Source organism: Rhamphochromis sp. 'chilingali' (assembly GCF_963969265.1).
Source record: "Rhamphochromis sp. 'chilingali' genome assembly, chromosome: 14".
NCBI lineage: Eukaryota > Metazoa > Chordata > Actinopteri > Cichliformes > Cichlidae > Rhamphochromis > Rhamphochromis sp. 'chilingali'.
The window spans coordinates 17,424,560-17,445,706 of record NC_137941.1 but is presented as its reverse complement, the minus strand read 5'-3'; the positions used below and the strand labels follow the sequence as shown (position 1 = coordinate 17,445,706).

General features: G+C 39.2%; 4 protein-coding genes across 4 annotated transcripts; all 4 read right to left on the bottom strand.

The window, feature by feature from the left end:
* Positions 1-1,204: 1,204 nt before the first annotated feature.
* On the bottom strand, positions 1,205-6,138 carry hoxd9a (homeobox D9a). The gene is given in 3 exon segments (XM_080903523.1): positions 1,205-3,579; positions 4,072-4,633; positions 4,635-6,138. Coding segments are annotated over 3 exon segments (882 nt in total). The 5' UTR covers positions 4,710-6,138; the 3' UTR covers positions 1,205-3,334.
* A 133-nt stretch (positions 6,139-6,271) lies between these two features.
* On the bottom strand, positions 6,272-8,952 carry hoxd10a (homeobox D10a). The gene is made up of 2 exons (XM_080903522.1): positions 7,790-8,952; positions 6,272-7,016 (listed from the first exon to the last, which is right to left on the bottom strand). The coding sequence occupies exons 1-2, from the start codon at positions 8,535-8,537 to the stop codon at positions 6,742-6,744; spliced, it is 1,023 nt and encodes a 340-aa protein (XP_080759648.1). The 5' UTR covers positions 8,538-8,952; the 3' UTR covers positions 6,272-6,741.
* Positions 8,953-9,077: 125 nt separating this feature from the next.
* On the bottom strand, positions 9,078-14,186 carry hoxd11a (homeobox D11a). Its single transcript, XM_080903524.1, has 2 exons — positions 13,443-14,186; positions 9,078-12,795 (listed from the first exon to the last, which is right to left on the bottom strand). Exons 1-2 carry the CDS (start codon positions 14,041-14,043, stop codon positions 12,560-12,562), a joined length of 837 nt encoding a protein of 278 aa, XP_080759650.1. The 5' UTR covers positions 14,044-14,186; the 3' UTR covers positions 9,078-12,559.
* Positions 14,187-17,817: 3,631 nt separating this feature from the next.
* Positions 17,818-20,401, bottom strand: hoxd12a (homeobox D12a). The gene is made up of 2 exons (XM_080902492.1): positions 19,522-20,401; positions 17,818-19,054 (listed from the first exon to the last, which is right to left on the bottom strand). Exons 1-2 carry the CDS (start codon positions 20,069-20,071, stop codon positions 18,816-18,818), a joined length of 789 nt encoding a protein of 262 aa, XP_080758618.1. The 5' UTR covers positions 20,072-20,401; the 3' UTR covers positions 17,818-18,815.
* Between the last annotated feature and the right edge of the window lie 746 nt (positions 20,402-21,147).

Sequence of the window (21,147 nt, the reverse complement as noted above, 5' to 3'; positions counted from 1 at the left end):
AGTGTTCCTCCGCATTGTCATTCTATATTCATCCGCAGCTCTATTCTCATAGAAACACCGTGTAACGTCCAGGATCTGTTGAATAGGATCTAGAATATATAGTCATATTCTATGCTTGTTTCGTTGCAGTCGCTATGAAAACAAAAGCGGTTAAATTCATAAGCATATTTATAACAATACATCATTAAAAAAAAACATATTAAAAATCTAAAATTATATTGGGACGAGTGGGGGAGAGGAGACATTAAAATTCATTCCTGACAAGCGAACTTTAAAACTCATACATCACATTTGTTTTCTTTTCGTCTTCTTCTTTTCTTCGTTTTTTTTAATGCGCACACAGTTCTCCCAACAATAAAATAAAATAAAATAAAAAGGTGTATTATGTGTCTTACGTCGTTTTTTCTAATAAAGTTATCACTTTACGTTTTACTCTTTTTTATGTTAAATTGTCCTGATTATCTTGGCCTACACGCATAACATTAATACGGGAAAAGTCTGCATGCAGTGCTCACTAAAAAACTGTCCCTGTTCACAGTATGTACACACACAGACACACGGATATATATATATATATATATAACAGAACACACACATATATATATATATATATATATATATATATATATATATATATATATATATATATATATATATATATTCTGTTGTTTTTGTCCTGCTGTAGTGACTGTACACAATAACGTCAGACGGACAGACGTACTAAAATGTTACTCCCATGCTCCTTCTAGGTCTATTATTCTCCTTTGAACCAGTAATTGAACCAGTACGGTCTCTAACTATTCGCATTATTTAAAGGGTAAGCAGCTTCCTTTGCAGAGACAGAATTCGATCCATTCCTCGTGTGTGTAAACAGTGTAGTCTCAAAAAAAGAAAAAACAACAACCAAGTTGAACGTGTGTTCAGCCGTTTCAATAGTGATTACTAAAGTGATGCTCACAGCAGTATGTGCTGCAATATCTCTTTATGGCTCCATAACTGCGCTAAAACGCACAAACAGCAGAAGAAGGATAAGCTGCATTTTATTTCACGAAATGAGTGTAAGGTGTAAAAATAAAGCAAAACAACTTGGATTTATATATAAAAAGAAAGCTAAATCTGAGTGTACTTGGTGTGTTTTATTGTCAGTGAATTGACGCCATTTTTAAACTGTAATTACTTATTTTAATGTGAGCTTTGTGAAACAGAAAGCACTACAGTTTACATTTTAAGTAGTAGTAATATTATTAATAGTATCACAACAAATAGACAAAACAAATTTCCCACGTGTGGGACTAATAAAGGTTATCTTATCTTATCTTATCTTACAACAAGCAGGACACTGTGGGACAGTCTAAAAACGACAGGCTACTTCGCTGGTTATTTAACAATAACAATAGCAGGCTAATAATAATAAAACGACGAGGCTCAGAGACATGCCCTTTAAAGGAAAAAACCATCTGTGAAAGATCAGTGTCTCTGTTGTTATTTTCTCTGCATTTACACGGTGGGCTGGGTCTGCTTCTGCCTTCAGAAAGCCTTCCCTCTAACGATTAAATTTGGCTTCTCCTTTGTGCAAATGTGTGACATATTGCTGAAATATGGGGCCTGGGAGCTGTCAGGAGATTTCAAAATCAGTATAAGGGTGCTGCAATAACCGATTAGAAAAATGGGGCTTTCAGGTTTTGGAACTATTAAAAGTAGAGCGCTCTTCTTCACACACGTTCATCAGGGCATAAGACGTTTATGATATAAATCAGTAAAAACATGGACAATGGTATGGACCTTGCCTTGTCTACGTGTTCCAGCTGTGAATAGGCTGCTTTAGCTGAGACTTAAAGGACAACATCGCCCTCTAGCGCTCCCGGTATTCTTTCCAGGGGCCCTGAAGCTCCAGTAAAGGTAAACAGATTGCTTTTAGATCTGCAACTTTCTGGATTCCTGTTTTAATCAACAAGTTCCACTGAAGGTGGTTTAAGAACAAAGAAAAACAAAGCGTGTTAGCTCCTGCCCGTAAAGTACAATTAAGACACGTGCTCTTCTTGACCATTTCAGTACACAGTCCCATCAGAAGATAAGACTGCACCACACAGCAGTCAAAGTTAAGTTTTTTTTCCCATCGGTGGGAAGTGCAATTGATGAATACACGTGACCATTAAGGTGGGGGGTGATTTCCTCTAAAACAATTCATCGACCAGACACCCCATGGAAAAGTGTCTACACTCTGTTTGTCAGCAACAGACGCAAACACCCAGGAAAAAGGATTTTTCAAAGGAGAGCGTAATTACTGGCCAGGCCCATAAAGTAATTTAGGCCAGACGTCTAGCCATTTCTATAGCTTTATTGGACCGCGGTTCTTCCTGCTTTAAAGTAATTGTTCGTACAAGTTGGACCATAAATTGGAAATTCGCCGCAACACCTCTCCCAATAGCAAACATTTTATGACTTGGAGCACTACTTTTCAAAAAAACACTAAAATCTTCCGTTTTTTAAAGTTATTTTTAAAGATGTTTTAAATAATATTTAGTGGGGGGTTAATATAATTTTAATATGTGGGCTGCTAATAAGAACATCCAGCCATTACATATTTAATATTATGTTAAATAGTGCTGTTCTCTATTAGGTTACATGGCCTCGATAAACCGCATTTGGATAAGTAAGGCCTTAGGGGATATGCTTTGGTCTAATACAAATAAATTAAAGAGCAAGGTGCTTACGTCAACATGTCAAAAATACGAATAAAGGATAAAATCTTTATGCATTTATTTTTGATTTAGACTAAAGGGAGATTTTTCCTTTCCTAAACATGGCACCTTGTCATGAACTGTATGAAAGCTTAAAAAATAATTTAGGAGGTTTTAAAAACAAAGATTTTAAGCAAAATGTCGTTAAAACTGGGTAAATTCTGGCTTTACTAAAACTGCGTCCCGTGTGTGTAGTGACATAGACAGCAGTCGAAGTAGTTGCTCTGAATTCTTTTTATACACACAACTCCAAATAACAGCAATACACATACATGTTTCCTGCTGCGTAAACATCCCACTTTGTTGCGTAAAACTTTCAGTTGGCTTGAAACATTGTTCGACAAATCCTCTGTGGGTCTCATCAAGGCAAATTTTTTGCACGTGTGATGCATATTTGGCCAAATAACCCCAGAACGCTGACACTTAATAAATGTTAAAAAAAAAAAAAATTTAAAAAAAAAAAAAATAATAATAATAATAAGATTAAAAAAAATAAAATGGCTAAGGAGGCTCCTATCAAAAATCATTATAATTGTTCACATGGCTTCCTTGGTACAAACGTCAGAATGTGTGAAACGGCACCAGCACCGGACTTATAGCTGCTCCTTGCCGTTCCTCTCTCTGTTCATCTTCTTCATTTTCATCCTCCTGTTCTGGAACCAGATCTTCACTTGTCTCTCCGTTAAACTGAGTATGCGAGCGACTTCATAGCGCCGGTCTCTTGTCAAATACATGTTGTAGAGGAACTCCTTCTCTAGCTCTAAAGTCTGATATTTTGTGTAGGGACATCGCTTCTTTCTCGTCGAGCGTGCGTGAATCCAATTTGCTGCAGGGTTACCTAAAGACACATAAAGTAAATACACATGTGATTAGTTGTTTGGTTTTTCCCCTTTTTATTGTAACCTTTAATAAACCATAGCCATTGTTTTTACTTAATGGGGCTCAGAGACTTGCGGTCGGTTTCATTGAAGCAAAAGAAAATGAGAACTGTTGCCTGTTATGTCCAAAGAGGACTATTTCGATTACATGATTTCCTGTTTGTACCGATTGCCCCCGTGCACCAACAGAGGGGAATAGATCTGTACTTAGGTATAAAGTCTCTTTAGATGCAGTCTTATCGAAATATTAAGTTGTGTATCTATTTCGGGTGTCCCGTGACATGAAAAACATTAGGATCCCTGCAATAACCCTTGTAGGGCGGGTTCTCCCCTTTCGGAGCAACAGTATAGTACGAGACACTTTTATAGGTTAGTAAAACCTCCAGTTTTACACACCCGGCTCATACAGTTCTTAAAGTTGTAAATCAGCACCGGCTATTTCGTTTACTTACTTGGGTCAAGTTTTTGTTTTTCCTCTTTGGGTTCGCTGTGGCTCGAAAGCTCACTTCCACTGTGTTCTTTGGTTGTTTTTTCTGGACACTCCGATACTCCACACGTGAATTCGCCAGCAAGCGGCCGAGCCTCCGCTTCCAACGTGTCACAATCTGAAGATTTAGCTGGCAAGACCTCTGGCTTTGTCCCGTACGACCGACTGCTGGAGGGGAATCCGGCGAACGAAACGTGGTTCGAAATGGGGTCCATCCACGGTCGGACGCTAACGTATCTCCCGTCCGACGCAGGCAGATGGGACTGGTGGTGGTGGTGGTGCACATATGGATGATAAATCCCCTGAGGATGAACTGAGGACCAGGACGGCGAGAAAACAGCGGATTTCGGTGCAAAATTACACGAGGAAAAGTCTGCGTTGTCCCCAGCACCTGACGGCCTCGGGGTCATCGCGTGTGGAGCCTGAATAAAGCGAGCACCGTACACATCCTCCGGCTCCTGCCCCATTATAGCGTCCACATAGCAGTTACTGAGAGTGCCACTGGAAGACATTTTTGATGGCTTCCTACTCATATAATAAGGGTTGCACTGTTACGGGAAGCTTCCCTTTATGAACAATCATAGTATTTTTGCTGGCCCGCATCTACAGGGATTGGTTACATGGATCACGTGGTCATATTTACCAATACAGCGAGTAAATCAATCCTGCCCTTGCTCACCCCCCCCCCCCCCCCTTTTTTTTTTTCGTCAGGTTTAATTTAGCTTTTCATTTCTCAAATAATAAAAAGCCCATTCTGATGTGACTAGTGGGAGAAAACTAACGCTCAAATAAAATGCCCCTTTTTTAATGAAGATGTGAGGATGTTTCAACAAAACCTACAGTCTGTTGTTCTGTTTTTTAAAGGAGTAAGAAACATTTCCACCAAAAAGCACACACGGCGTCCAAAAACACGGATTCCTTCTGTCTTAATCCTTCAAGGGGGAAAAAGCTCTTCTAATATCGCCCTGTCCCGATACCCTCAATCCCAGTAAAATGGTTTATGGACTTACAGAGTCCTCGTAAAATAGATGTAATAACATGTTGTAAAATAAAAAAGACGCCATTTCAGCTCACAGTGCGGTGTATCCATTGTTAATATTTTGGCAAGGAAACGTATTTTCTGAGTTGGTTTAATTTTTTAAGTTGAGACGGAAACAGCAGCAGTCGTGAAATTATTATATTCATTGAAAGGAGAGTAATAATGTATCAATAAATGTTTTACGAGGTGCGTGTGATTATACATGCCATCAATAAAAAAAAGACTTGGAGGAGTCCATGTGTGTATTGCTCTCTGAAAGGTGTAATTTAGCACTAATAGCCTGCACATCTTGCCATGTTTCTTCTTCTACTTTTTTACCTACTTTTTTCACTATGTCATTTTCTCGCACTGTGTAAGGCAGAATGTCTCGACCTTCAGTGAACACTTGGAGATAAGAACTAGGTCAAATCTGAGGAGGGGATCAGAAATTGTGTTACGTTATCAGACGTTTGAAAAAGATTTGTGGCAAGCTAAGAAGGCCACACGAAGTTATTTTGTAGATGAAAATGAAGGCTGATTTCGCCACGAAGAAAGGGAGAGCCGAAAGTAATTTACTCCGTCCTCTAATCCTTATAGGCATTGAGTTTAATTATAAACAGGCCTGCACGCAAAAGCTAAACCAACTTTATTCCATTACACAATCAGCCATCTTCGCATGATTTTGCTGAGCTTTTTCTTTTGCATCCAAATAGACTTTAAAGGAATTCTATCTTGTTATTCATACAAATTTTACTTAGATTTTATTTCTAAGTCGTTTTTAGCCAGAATTTGCCTTCCTCGAGTAGCCTACGCGTAAATGAGCGTGAGAATATATTTTCTGAATTTAAGAAGATTACTGTTTCGGCTCGTCTTCAGATGAAGTTGCGGCATAATTACAAACGTTTGGCGAAACTGGAAACACAAATGAGGGACGCGTTCACACTGTTTTGCCTGCTGTTTTGTGCAACAAGCTTGGAGGAAATTGTTCTTTTTCTTGCCTTTTCCTGCTCGGAATGGGACTGTTTTTTGAAGGAAAACAATGCTTGCGTCAGTGCAAATTAATTTCGGATACTCACAGTGCTGCTAAAACTGAGGCAGGCTATTTGCCGAGCAGAGACCGTGTAGCACGGACAAATCTAAAACAAGATCCTTTGACAATATATTTATTGCAAGATACATGCCACAAACATGCAATAAATTCACAGATTGACATTGTTTTGTTCTGTATTTTTTCCATCACTTTAAAGCCCATAGAAACATTTCACTATCGAGCACACGGCTTGCACTTACTCTTAAACAAATGTTGCACTAGACGACAATAAATGTGCTTTCATGACTGAAATAGAGTAACCTTTTCCACAGCTCGGCCGGATACCCATGTCTTTTTAGTAGAAGAGAAGCACCCTCCAATAATTTAAGACCACAAAGTGTTACCCTGTGATGAAACAAAACAAATACAGGACGCCACGCAAAATAATAATAATAATACAAATAAAAAAAATACTAAGATTGGCAATACAGTCACAGTTTTGTTGATTTTGAGATAAATGTCCAATGCCAGCGAAGCATCAATATGTGAAGGACGAGGAGGAGGAAAGACAGCTAACACATGCAGCCTCACGAAAAGGTGAGATTTGAGGTCAGTTCACGGATGCGGTTTTCCCTGTTCATTTTCTTCAGCTTCATCCTGCGGTTCTGAAACCAGATCTTGACCTGCCTGTCGGTCAGGTTAACGCTCCTGCTGATCTCTAGGCGGCGCTCTCGGGTCAGGTACATATTGAAGAGAAACTCTTTCTCCAGCTCCAGGGTTTGGTGCTTTGTGTACGGGCACCTTTTCTTTCTCCCACTTTTTGCTGTCAGCCAGTTGTTTGTGAGAGTGTCACTCTTGCAGTCTGCAGGGATTCAAATCAGAGAGATCAGAGTTTTATTTTTTATTTATTTATTTTTTATTCTTTTAGCGACGCACTGAGCGTCCTCTCGAACAAAAAGCTCATCAGTTGCTTTGGATTTCACCTCTGGGAAATAACGCACAACATTTCCCTGAATAAATAAAATGCATGGGTTGTTATTAGTCACTCACATGCCATCACTAATAAAACAAAAATGAAATGAAACCCCAAATGATCAACCCGCACACGAGGAATACGTGTGTATATGGCCTGATTTTTTTTCTGTAAATCCTGATTTAAATGGTGAATTAATATGAATCGTGTAAGATTTCATAAGGAATTTGACATATTTTACTAATTTTGCAAATTGTCAAAACTGGATTGGGATTAGGGTGAGATTTCTCCTCATCATTTTTCATCTTTTTCCAAAACTTAAAAGTTCACACATTTGCCAAACAGATGTTAGAATTAATCAGTGGAGCTTGATTTAACGCTTCAATTTATGAAAGCTGTGCAATATGCTCACATAAGACAAGATTATGCATAAAAAAACTATGCATATACTTTAAATATCCAAAGAACAGGAGGACATAGGCTTCATGCTGCATGGTAAAACCATTCTCTGTTGCCTATCAGTGCAACCTGAGAAAGACTCTCATTAAACATTACGACTTTAGGGTTGTTTGGGTTGTTTGTGTTTTATACTTGGTTTTATGATGCTGGAGCCTTCTCAGCACCGCGCCACGAGATAAAAGCTTTCATTACAGCCAACCCACCTTTCCCTTCCTTCTGTAGCAGCTCAGGACTGGACACAGGCGCTTCCACTGAGCAGTTTTTCTCCTCCGAGCCCGACTTGAGATCCGGGCTTTCTACGGGGACCGGCGTTCTTGCGGTTTCCGGGTTTTGCGAAGCGTCCTCAATTTTTTTATCCACCTCTGAGAAATTAGAAGATGCCGACGAGGGCTGCGGTTTCGGGGTGACCCGGCTGAGCTGCATCAGTGTCGCGTTTGGACTCGGTGCTTCATGGCAGTAGTTTTCCTGATGCTTCCCGTTCGCATAAGTTTGGCTCAGTCTGAAATAGCCGGGAACCGGGATCTCGGGACCATCGACCGGACACGATTCAGGAATAACGTTAGAATATGCGGGGACTTCTGAAGAGTTGACTTTTTGTACTCTCTTATCGGAGTACATGCAGCAATTACTCTCTTCCTTTATGCTCTGTGAAAATGTACAGTTTGACATCTGATTGGGAGGCTCTATTCTGCAGGGTCTGCTCGGATCAGTCCAGTTATCTATCTGAGGTATGTACGAGTGGACGTTCATGCCCATATTTTGGTGGTTGACCTCCCCTCTTTTGCCGAAAGACGGCAGGAGTCCACAGGTTTGCATTCCGTAAGTTCCCATTTCTGAGCCAGACGGCATGTACATGTTGCTGTTGGAGTAAAAGCTGTCCGTCCTGCAAGCACCAATTAAAGAGTCCACTAAAAATGTATTTGCCACAGGAGAGCTACTGGAGAAGGACATTTTTTGAATTTAAGTTCTTAGGAGGAGAGAGATGTCCTTTGTAAGCTGACATATCTAGGAAAAACAATCTGTAAGTCAGGATGCCTCCCAACCACATGACAAGCCCACCAATGAGATTTGAAAATGGCCTTGAGACGCAGCCTCCTCTCTCTGCACACACTCGCACTGCGGATGCAGACGTGGTCAACAGCGACACCTACAACACGGACTTGAAATTGGTTTTTGCAGAGAGTCGCGCACGTTTCCAATGGGCATCGCGGGACTTGGAGACTTATTCGCGAAATTGAAAGAAATGCGTCGAAAGGACCATTTGAATCCCAACAAAAACTGCTCGCCTTCAATCTAGTCTCAGATTTATAACGACAGACGCGCTGTGAAGTGTTTAAGTGTTTATCAGTGCACCAACTTGAAGAATATGCGTGTCTCTTTGTGTGGAAGACATTCTCGAGAGAGTGAGTGTGTGTGTGTGTGTGTGTGTAGGTGTGCGTGTGTGTAGGTGTATGGGGAGGGGGGTGGGGGTGCCTGCATGGCGCATAGGCGACAACTGCAGACTATTTGGAAAAAATTTAGCCGCTCTGCTGATTATAATGCTGATTATATTTTTATTTAACCTTTCACACTTCACCCGCTGTAATCATTAAGAGTGCTTTCCCTGCATATATGCAGCATATGTCTCGATTGTATTTGTATTAAATATGTAACAAAAGAATAAACTAAATATAAATGTAACGCTTTCTCCTTTCATCTATTTAAATTTTGGTCTTTTTTCATTATGATTTGACAATTTATGAAAGGCTTATTGTTGTTGATGTTTTTCAATTAAGGTGCACAGAATCTCTCTATTAAAGAGGAAACGATTTCCCCGTTTCCTGGAAGATATCAGCTTTTAAAATACCCAGAAGATCCATAAGATGATGTGAAAGGTGAACACATACCTTTAACAAATTGAACTCACAGACTGGTAAAAACGTGAAGGTCAACGTTATAGCTTTCGCAGTCGTTATTACACACTTCACACTTAATCCATGAAGCTATTTCTCCAGGATTATCATATCTGTGCTTTCGTTTAACGTATTTGACGCTCAGAAGCAGAGTTCGAAATGACTTGCTTGACCGTGGCTGTGCTCACAGTCACAGTATTCTCTAAATACCTCAGTGTTTTCGCTCGTAAGGAAGGCAAACGTGTACTGCCTGTTAAACTAGAGAGGAAAAAAAACACTGTCCACGAAATTATTCATGATCACAAATCAGAGGTCATGCCAGTAATTGCCACTGACTCTAACGGCCTTTACAAAAAAGTGTAACACTGGGAATCCTTATGTGTTTGATAGTAATGGCACAAGCTTGAAATAATTATACAGTGTGTAAGAGAAGATGTGTAACGTCCGTTTGGCTCTCTTTAAGGCTCTTCGATATTTATAGTTGGCTGTAAACAAACACGTGTGCTATGCAAACGGGATTGTCAAAAAAGAAAAACCTAGAATACCATATGCAGCAGTTATAGCTATTTAAATAAAGCTTTACAACAGTTAAATGAGGCAAATGATAATGGATATATATTTTTTCTCTTTTTTAATTATCATGTTTCCAATAATGTTGCAAAGATAACATTTTAACATACAATAAAAAAAAAACTCATTTGGAAGCCAGTATGTTCTTCAGGCAAAATCAACAATTTATACATCACATTGATCCAAAATATATTTTTAAGTCAAATGGTCCGAAGGATACGTACACTCGTTGACATCATTGCTGTCATTATTAGTCTTGTGAACAGTGGAAATATTAACAGTGATAATTTAAAGAAAATAACAAGAGATTCACTTGTATTTAAAACATTGGAGTAGAGCGCGTAAATTTAAAAAACGAAGAAAAAATCTAAAAACAAGAAAAAAAAAATACTGGCTGATTTTAGTTACAAGCAAAACAAGAAAGCTTAAAAACTGCGACAATACTCGGTCTTTATTCGGAGTACCTGTACCTTTTTTCAAAGTAAATAGCTAGACTCAAATAGACGAGAATTTGACAATGAAAATAAAAGAAACAAACGTTACATATATATGTTACATATACATATATATATTTGAACAGAAATACATATATAGCAAATGTGGGTCAATATTCACTGCTCCTTTTAGCATAAACATGAGATATTACTGGGCTTCAGGCCCATGCGGCCCTCAGGTAAAGGTCTAAGCCTTTATGATGCGGATCACAAACAAAGAAACAGAACAGAATTAAATTCCTGGTGTCATTTCCATACGCATGACAATTATTTGAAATTGTGTTTGCTGTTTTCATGAAACTCATGAGGAATTTCATCCCTTCAGAGAAGCATTTAGCAAAATGTAATGCGCTCTCTGATTAACAGTGTTCTTATTTTCTTTAAGGAAACTCAAGGCTCTCGTTTTGTCGGTGTTTTTTTTATCAGTTCATTAAAAAAGAGGATTAAATACTTTGAAGGGAATGAGTCTTTAAATAAAAAAAACAGCAACATGCAAACCATGCTGAATTTAGTGGACTGGAAGAAGTAATAATTAAAATAGAAATGTAAACAAACAGCTTGCTGAACTGATTATTCCCTCACTGACAGGCTTTCATGTGGGGTTGATGCTAAATTGACTGCATGGCTGTAAAAACTGAGAGTGCCCTCTTGTGGCTACATTGAGAATTGAAGTGAAACGCCCCTCACAGTTGGTAATGCAATTGCACTGCAGGACAAGCTGAGCACCCTTCTAAATGCTTAATGAAACCTCAGTTTTCTAATATCCTTTTGGGGAGGAAAACGGTAAATGTAACCCAGGTGGTACTAAATTAGCAAAAATCAATCTATAGAGGTTTTCTTTTTCTGACACTAAAAAAATGGGAGTAATTTTTGTTGCATAAATGAGCGATCGCCTATCTTTTAACAAATGAATTATCAATAAAGCGGCTGTTTTGTCCGAAATTGGTGCATTTATTTAGTTCGTCCCCCCTACTGGTTACAAAAAAAGGGAAAGAAGGATATACAGCACCTTATATTTTTATGGAATTAAAAAATTTTTTCACTTTTTGCAGAGGCAGCTTGATGGTTCGTGTATGGTGAAGCTACACAAAGATGGAATCGCCTTACCTACACAAGGAAGATCGTACAAATTTCGTGCTATAAGCTCACTTTGCGTTTCTTTCTTCTTCGCAGATTCAGAGCCATCAAAGAAACATATATCCAATTTATAATACTGCAAAAGGAGAGAAACATGAAAAAGAAATACTTATCCTTCTAGAAGACCGGCCTGGTTACAATATTTTCCATTGTCTTCCATTTCTTTAGTTGCAAGTGCCCCAATATGCCAGCATGAGCTAAATATGGAAACGATGCGCAGAAATTCTCAAAGCATTTCTAGCCTGGAGTTAAAGTACTTTAAGACAGGAAGGAGAATCAGTCCTCATGTGGTCTGGGGGTTGGGACACCAAAGTCCAATAGCCCCCTATTTAGACATTTACAGCTACTTTTATTATAGTGTCTAGACGGTTCAAGGTTTAGTAAACAATCAAGTGTTTCAAAGCAAAGGAAATAACGGGACATTACAGTACTGCAAGCGCCTAAATTATTCCGAAATCTTTCCTGATGTAAAGTTTTTTTTAGTTTAGTTTAGTTTTTTGTAAAACTTCCTTGTGATCGGTTTCGTGACAGCATATTTATTTTCGTACTTTTATTCACACCACAATTTGCATTGCATGCGCCTTACAAATATACATTCAGAGAAGAAAGAAGCCTACATATATTTAATATAAATTATTTCGAAGCACAGCTCGCAATTTGCGGGAATTTCTGCTACCGATAACGCAAAAATATGAGAATACAAATAAACGCAAGAGTTGGTGCAAAAATTCGAATGATACAAAATATTGGCAAATTAATTTTTTTAAGCCAGATTTTTGTGAAATCAACTGTTAATCACAGCTGACCATGAAGCCACTTGGAAAAGTGTTTGCGATTTTTCCTCCGTGTGTGAGTGTGTCTGTGTGTGACATGCCAGGTATCAGAACAAAGGATTCCCAGTGAAATACTGTAGACGGTCGCGGTTTAGCTTTTTCTCTTTCATTCTTCTGTTCTGAAACCAAATCTTCACTTGCCGATCTGTCAGGTTTAACATCCTGGACAGCTGGAGTCGCTTCTCTTTGTTAATGTACACATTGAAGAAAAACTCTCGTTCAAGTTCTCGGATTTGGTATTTGGTGTAGGGACACCTCTTCTTCCTGGACTTGGTTGATGAACCTGTGGAAGACAAAAAAAAAAGTTTTCCCAGATTTTACATCAAATGCCAAAATTCCCAAATGTGAAATATAGCAAAGAGAGCAGATTAATAGATTTACTTCTTTATTTCCGAAAAAAAACTTCCTCATCCACACACACACACACACACACACACACACACACACACACACACACACACACACACACACATGAGCGTAGACTGAAATAACCAACACAGGTATTCCCGTGAAAATTAGTCAATATTGCGCAAATGATCATCTACATGTTGGTGTTTGGTTACTTTCCACTACATCCCAGTCTGCATTTCCTCACTGTATTTCTATATCTGCACAGCACTAAAATATAAAATATAGAGTCACAAAAAAATTCCTCTAATGTCCTATCAAAACAAATCAAACCTGGCAACAAGGTATTATTATTGGACACAGGGAGGCCTTTAAGTATGGTTACTTAACGGTCTCCCATTGTAAATACCTTTACAACCGTAAAGTAAATCTTATTGGGATATAAAAGCTTTTGCATGCTTATAAAGAAGCATATAACCCTGCACGGTCACGGCGGTGGAAATGGCGCAGTCCAGACCCTCAAAAGTCTGGACTGTTCATCTTATGTCTAACACACATAGGAGTATATCCTTACTGACTTACTTTGCTGGTTGATCTTGTCGCTGCAGTTGGAGGACGAGTCCTCGTCGACGTTCCCGGTTTGATCAGCTTTGTGTTGTTCTACTTTGGTCACAGCCTGATTGTTATTCGCAGCATCACCCGGAACGTTATAGTCTGTCTTTTGTTTGGGGAGCTCCGCGTTAGGCTTGTCCGAGTTAGGAGTGTCAAAAAACTGGTCGAAGCCCTGGGGAAGAACCCCATTTCGACCCACGCTGGTAAAGAAATTGCAAGGCGAGCCTGTCCCTCCGTGGTGGCCATACAAGGACTCGTTTTTGAATATCACATCCGCCCTGCTGCTGGAGGACTGGATTAAGTCCCGGTGCATTATCTCGTCCGTTGAGTAGTAAGACGTGTAATTGCCCCTGTAGTGCCATTTGGGATGGTCCAGTCCGTAATCCCTGAAAGCGACTTCTCGAACAGGTTGGACTTGAGCTATGTTGGAAGAATAGGGGAAATTAATCTGACACGAAGTCGTCTGGGGTAGAAAGGAGGAGACTGATGTAAAATCGGGCGACGAAACGTAATAAGTGCAGCTCGGTAAAAACATATTTGACGCACAGCTGCGATCATCATATTCCGTCATATCTCTTCAGTTTTCCTCTCTGCAACAGAGGAAAGAATTGGCAGCTTTGCTGTGTTAAACTTTGTCCATCTATAGCACCACAGGCGTGTGGAAAGACCCCGCCAGGGAGAAAAAATCGGAAACGTAGGCAGACCTGCAATACATCTTGATCGATTCTTGAGGTAATTGTGTCATGTGATCCAGCTAAGAAATTACCATACATCAATATCAGTCATTAAAAACTGTCCGGAAAAACTCATGTGAGCGCATGCAAGAGACTCCATTGGCTCTCTGGCTGCAGAGGCAACTCCTCTCCAGCCTTTTTGCCCTATAGCTCACGAAAAAAAAGAAGAAATGTGTGAACCATCGCTGGAATATTTAATTAAAAGCTTTGCTGCAACATCATCCTCATCTTGTAATGATGTGTAATGACGGTCATACGCAGTGATGGTGTCAGTAAATTTTGGCTTTATATGTTTGTGGCAACAGTTAGCGGAAATATTAACGTTAACCTCAATGCAAAGCTTAAATGGCATGGCAACAAGGCTACCGTACCTACTCGCGCTGAAAAAAAGAAGAAGAAGAAGAAGCAGCCTGTGGAATATGTGATTCACCAAGTCAGATTTTATGCAAATACATTTAAGGCTCATTGCGCATAATCACTGTGCACCATGGTGGTTTGAGTAGAGTTAAATACATACAGAAACGCCAGAAGGAAATCGTTTGAATTCAGTTTCACTGACAAGCTTCTTGGCCTTCACCATGGTGACAAAAAGCTGAGGCTTCACAAAGAAATAAAAGACCACGACAAGACTGGGCTGCAATAGATTATTGTATATATTACACCCCAGTTACATTGCAGAGTCCATTTTTAAAACTCGTTGTTTAGAAATATCTGCCCATTAAATGGTCCTGTTGATTAAAACAAAAAACAAAAAAAAAATCCCCAATTTTAAGTACAGATGGATGCACTTGAAAACAGACAAGTAAACAACCCCATGGAATGTTACTGCAAACACAGAAATGTTGATTTTTGGTTTCCACAGAAACATAAATCAAGCGCAAGCACAAATCGGTAAGCACATCCAGCATTGCCAAGTCCAAAACAACTGACTTTGACCGTCTGTGGTGTAGCTGATGTCCACCAAGCCTTTTTCACCAACAAGCCTCTGCAGCCAAATCATTTTACTGCCCCTGGGCAGCCATGCTTGCAGTGTTTTCCTCCTTCTTGGTGGAGAAAACGAACTTATACCACTGATGAACGGATCTCTCATATAAATGAAATTTCCTCCAATAATTTTTTTTGTCTATGTAAGTATTAATAACTTTATTGTTTCATCTCTTTCTGTATTTTTAACTTATTACCTGGCGATTTTTATTTTATTTTATATGACTCCACTTAATGTAGTTTTTTTTTATTGTAGTTGTGATACTGCAGTTGTGAAACTGCATCAGGCGCTGGGCTAGTTTTATATATAGTTATATATATATATATATATATATATATATATATATATATATATATATATATATATATATATATATATATATATATATATATATATGAAGGAAAATATGCAGGAAAAATGTAGTTCATATTTCTCTGTGGGCTCATATTGTTTTTAAAGGTTAATCGATTGTCGGGCTTCAAACATAATGTGGTGTTCGCTTAAAGACAGCTTTAATATTATCTGGGGCTAAAGTCGAGCTCGTTGGTCCTGTTCTGTATCCAATCTAACTACATTTCATAATAATCCCTTTTTAGCCAGTTAGAAGATATTTTCCAAAATTAGGCCAAAATGTTCCAAAGTAAACTACTTCCATCTATATTCCACAGCGTTAGGAGGTCAAAACATCTGTATCTATTTAACTATCACATGAATAAATAACTTAATTATTTAATTAATTTAAATAATTGCAGTGAAAAGTTGATAGCGGTATGAGACTAATGGCTTACTTTAAGTTAAGACGAGTTGTTGCTATAATTTGGTGTTTTGTGTGCTTTAGGTTGTCTTTTTTTGGCCGTCTTCTATTACATGGAAAGGTTGCAATGTGTAAGACTGTATTAAGCTTAAAATTTCAGATATCAAATCAGGCTGCAGACGAGATGCTTTAAAGTTCCAAGCATTTACAAAAAGGTTAAACGTCGTGTTGTCCAGCTTGTTTAATTAAGGCGTGTGACATTAAGCAAAACATTAAAAGGTTCCACTTGAAACACAATTGCTGAAATAGACACACGAAAGCTAACTTCCATAAGACTTTTTTTCTGATATTGTGAGAAATAGAAACCCAGTCTACTAACTTGACCTTAACTTTGTTTTTGGCACCCCAACTATCTAAAGGAAGCCTTAGCTATGTGACGCAGCCAGGCAGTAAACCAATAAAGCAGCAAACAATGTCTGAGACGCACAGAAAACCCACTGCAGGCGTCTGAAATACTCTGTGGAAGGAGAACTGGCTGTTAAGCTTCTAAGCACCACACAACAGGCCCGCAAAACAGTGAGGGCAAAAAGAATGAATTGCAGTGGTTTGAAAGTATGCCAAAGTCCCAGAAACTCTGTAAGGAGAGGGGAAAAATCTTTATGTTTCATTACAAATTACTATAGCTCTAAAATGTTATTCAGACTTCCTTGAACTTATGACTGCAGTTTAACAGAAACATAATAGTTGCAGTGATGCGGTGATGATGACGTGATAATGATGTAACGAGGGGAACCATTTATAGATTCACTCTCCCGTAATGTCGCGTGTGCTGCTCTGCTGATGGCTGGTCGTTCCTGCAGAGTCGCGGTCTCTCTTCGTTTAAAATTACCCTGACCACTTGTGACCTGCAGGTCCGCCGTGGAAACACCAGCGAAGAGTTTTGGTAATGAAAACAGTGACAGAGCTAGATTTGGCCATATCACATGCACCACTAATGAGCACGGATGGACTTGTCTGGTGCAGAAAGTTCACTTGATGTCGCTGAGATATTGATTTACATCCATTTCATTTAGTTACAGCTGCAATAACCTCCAACTGGCATGCAGAGATTTTCTTGTGGGTGAGAAATGCTGCTGGGTTATCCACTGTGCAGAGGAATTACGCACATAAAATGCCAAAGCCAAATGCAGAATGGAGGGGTTTCAATTTAAAGTGAGTGCTGGAGAGCAGAGAGATAATAGCCTGTTAAAGGTGCAGATATAAAAGAAAAATATTCCTCCATGCTACAGACATTTTATAGAGATACAATTTATTTCTAGAGAAAGATTACGCTCGCATAAGGCAGCCCTCTCATGGTTCTTTTACATCTGCAGGCTTTGAGATTTCCTAAACAAACGACGCTGACTTTAGTTTTAAAATCTATGTGACGCAGCGTGGAAGAGGTGCAGATCAGTGCTCGGTTATACGCTAAATATCAGCTCTGGAGCGAAGCTATATGAATAACGGTGAACGGCACAAGCGTGAAGTCTTTAGTTACATTTTCTTTCCAATATCATTCCTAATAAATATGAAATATCTATCATGATGCAAAATAACTTGGTCACGATTCTTTTTTAAAGGATCTTTATTTACAAATGCATTCATCTCCAGGTGCATCCACAGTACAAAACCAATTTACCTTGATTTAAAAAAAAAAAAAAAAAAAAAACTTGTATAACTTCATATTATACTTACCAACACCATGCATTCTGAAATTGCTATTAAATAAGTCAAATCCAGTTTGGAATAAACTATAACTGCGTATTTATTTTCAAAAAATGTAAATCTTCCGCTTTAGAATGACTTTGATGCGACCTTGAGATCACACATATGTGCGTTTTTTGTGACAATACAGAGGTCTAGCAACAACAACAAAAAAAATAAACATTTAATTTACAACAGATATTATGCGTTTTGACACCATCAGACTGTTTCACATCCACAAACCTTTTTTCTTTTCTTTTTCTTTTTTTGCGGGCTTCAAACACTTCCTAGCGCCAAATACGCTGCGAAAAGTAGTTTCGCATTACTTCTTTAAACAGATTTACACAAAAAAAGGTGGATAATTCAGACATTTGATTAAATAACATCAATTAGGGGATGGGCATGCAATCATGAGATATATTTTGCAGTGCTGACTATTGCTAATGTTTTACACATCGTAAACGTGAACTTGACTGTTGCCTTCTACAATAAGGCTGCACTACATGCAAAGGCCGTCATACAAAAGACACAAAAACAAATGGTTCCACATTTCCGTTTAAGCTGGTCTCATATTTGCGCTGGATGAGAAACAAGTGGGCTTATAGACTGATTATCATCCGCCGGCTAAGACCAGTTTGGAAGCTGTGGCCTACGGCGCATTTGGAGAATCTTAAAGCCAAAAGTGACCCAGCATGCGTAAAAATCTACTCAGTCTCAGTCACCAATGCAAATTTATTTTTTGCATTTGTTAGGCTATACTACAAATATGCTGGAACTTTTTGATGAAGGTATAATATATAACGTAACAGAAGCTGCGCATTTAAATTAAACTAAAACAAATGTATTTCCATGACCTTCACCAAAGTGCTTTAGTCGCCCAGACCTAACGACAGACACGACTGTAGACACGAAACCCGGCCCACCAATTCCGTCCACCCACCTTTCCCACCTGTGCAGCTGATAAATGTTGAGATTCATTCATTCGAGAAAAGAAAAAAAAGAACATAGGAAATTATTCCAGTCAGTGACTCCTCCAACACAACTGGAGGAATCAATTTAGCAACATGGAGTGCGGACGCAGAACGTTACATTATTGATGCGATGCTCAGGATCAAGGCCAAAGGTCATCAGTATGCAGAGAAAGCTTGCTCGCGCATCATCAGTCGTTTCTTCTTCATCCTCCGATTCTGAAACCAGATTTTCACCTGCTGGTCGCTAAGGTCAAGTCTGTCTGACAGCTCCTTGCGTTTCTGTCTGTTAATGAACTCGTTCATCATAAATTCATTCTCAAGTTCAGCTAGCTGCAGCTTCGAGTAGGGCTTTCTCTTTTTTCTTGTTTTCACTTGCGACGAGCACCACGGGGCACCTGAAGAGAGTAGAGGCGCAAACAAGATTTAAACTTTAACAGCACCTCCAGCCACAGTTAAATAAGGCGAAGGGAAATAAGTGGTCCCAAATGCGCTGCTTATAGCGTGGCTAACGTCTTACATATTTTATTAAGATCATAAGAAAAAGGAACCACATCTGCTGCGCTTATGGAAAAAAGACCTGACATTAGAATGACTCACACATGCAAAGGACTCTACAAGGTTATTATGGGACATTTTAAATAGTATACATGGACCAAAAAAATAAATAAAATCATAGCCACATGTATGCATTCCTGTTGTAATAACCTTATAGGAGATTAGTTATAGCCACAGAACCACACAGTGGCCACACAGAAGCATAGATCATGCCCATATTGTTGCAAATGTGTGGTTTTATAGTAAAATAGCTAGCACTGCTGATAAAATAAGGAATCTGGCCTGAAGAATTATGTAACTACTTAACCTTGAGCAAAAGTCGTCCTGGAGCATGGGTTACTGGATAACGTGTGAATGGGATTCTCCTCCTGTTTGGGGCCGTTCACGTTCAGTGGACCTGCTGTATCCGGATCAAGCTGTGCCGCAGAACCGTGAGACCGGTTGTCCAGAGCTGAGTAACGGACCCCGTGATCCCCGGCGTAAACTTCATCTTGACTGCCAGACTCCTCTGTCTTTTGGCTTGTGTCCTGAAAGCATCGAGGAGACTCCTCCAAATGCGTCTTGACGTGGCCGCTCGAGGAGTTTGTGTTTAAAGACACTGAATTGGACAAAAACGGCGGACAGTAGCCTCCGAAGGCGCGGCTCTGTGGTGGTGCCGCTGGCCCAGACGCGCACGAACTTGAGGAAGTCCACGGGAGCGTGCACACCTCCCTCCTATTGTAAGGGAGCTGATGCAGCCCGGGTATATGGGCTCCATTACCGCGCAAGTTGGAGAAATACAACGACTCAGGGGGAGCAAAATTTAACAGAGAACCAACATAGCCGGGATTTAAAGGATTCCGCTCACACATTTCCATGGAGCTTTCCTCAAACGCTTCTTGCAAGCGTTTTAGCAACTCCTGAAGAATAAAGGGAAGGTAATTGTTGATTTGTTAATACAGTGTCACGTGATATGTAAACTATGTTGTTCCGCCCCCACCCTTGCTTCCAATACAGCAAAGCAAAATACTCCTTGAGGAAATGTTTTGGTATTGGGCGGGTGGGCAATGAAATGGTTCCAACCAACCATTTAATCTTTGCAATTACTCGGAAAAAAAAAAACTTAGAAATATGATTTTAGACGATGATTTCAGTCCCACGAGCGGCTGCTGAACAGAACATGAGCACTTGGGATGCCACCGTGAAGCACATATCAAGGATAACAAGTTGATTGTGTGGGCTGACTCATGCAGTAGCATGTGCGCATGGAAGCACTGAAATGCTAGATAGATAGATAGATAGATAGATAGATAGATAGATAGATAGATAGATAGATAGATAGATAGATAGATAGATAGATAGATAGATAGATAGATAGATAGATAGATAGATAGATAGATAGATAGATAGATAGATAGATAGATAGATAGATAGATAGATAACTTTGCGCATAACTTTGCGTTTTGCCTTTCATGTGACACAATGAAAGGCCCAGTAACCCTGACCATAATTCTAACTACCTTTTCACTGAAATTGCACGCAAAAACCTTAAATTGTGCAGACAAGAAGTACGAATTCGTCCTGCCTGGCGTGCTGTATTTATACACAATGCCACTATATCAGGATAAACGGACATAAAGGGGCACATACCTTTAGTGCACGCAGGGCATTGTATTTGATATTTGATTGTAGCCCTGGTTTCCTCGTAATGCCTGCAAAATACCCTTTATTTGCGCTGGTAAAGAGCCAAGGTCTAAGCACAGAAATAAAGTTACGCATGATTGAAAATTCCCACTGACTTTTAGAGAAGTATTTTTGTCTATTATTTTTATTATTTGTATTTATCTGTCTATCTATCTATTTATTTATTTGACAAAACTTGCTCAAGAAACTTGAGGTAGGTAGATCTGAACACACCAGTTAAAGATCACCATAAAGTCACATATGAAATTCA

Bases quoted from the DNA above. Each gene is read 5' to 3' on its own strand.
- hoxd10a (XM_080903522.1), bottom strand. From the start codon at position 8,537: ATGTCCTTCTCCAGTAGCTCTCCTGTGGCAAATACATTTTTAGTGGAC. The intron at 7,017-7,789 runs GTGGGTTGGCTG...GAATCCCTGCAG, and splicing joins GCTACAGAAGGAAGGGAAAG to ACTGCAAGAGTGACACTCTC.
- hoxd11a (XM_080903524.1), bottom strand. From the start codon at position 14,043: ATGACGGAATATGATGATCGCAGCTGTGCGTCAAATATGTTTTTACCG. The intron at 12,796-13,442 runs GTAAGTCAGTAA...TGTCTTCCACAG, and splicing joins CGACAAGATCAACCAGCAAA to GTTCATCAACCAAGTCCAGG.
- hoxd12a (XM_080902492.1), bottom strand. From the start codon at position 20,071: ATGGAAATGTGTGAGCGGAATCCTTTAAATCCCGGCTATGTTGGTTCT. The intron at 19,055-19,521 runs GTTAAGTAGTTA...TACTCTCTTCAG, and splicing joins CAGGACGACTTTTGCTCAAG to GTGCCCCGTGGTGCTCGTCG.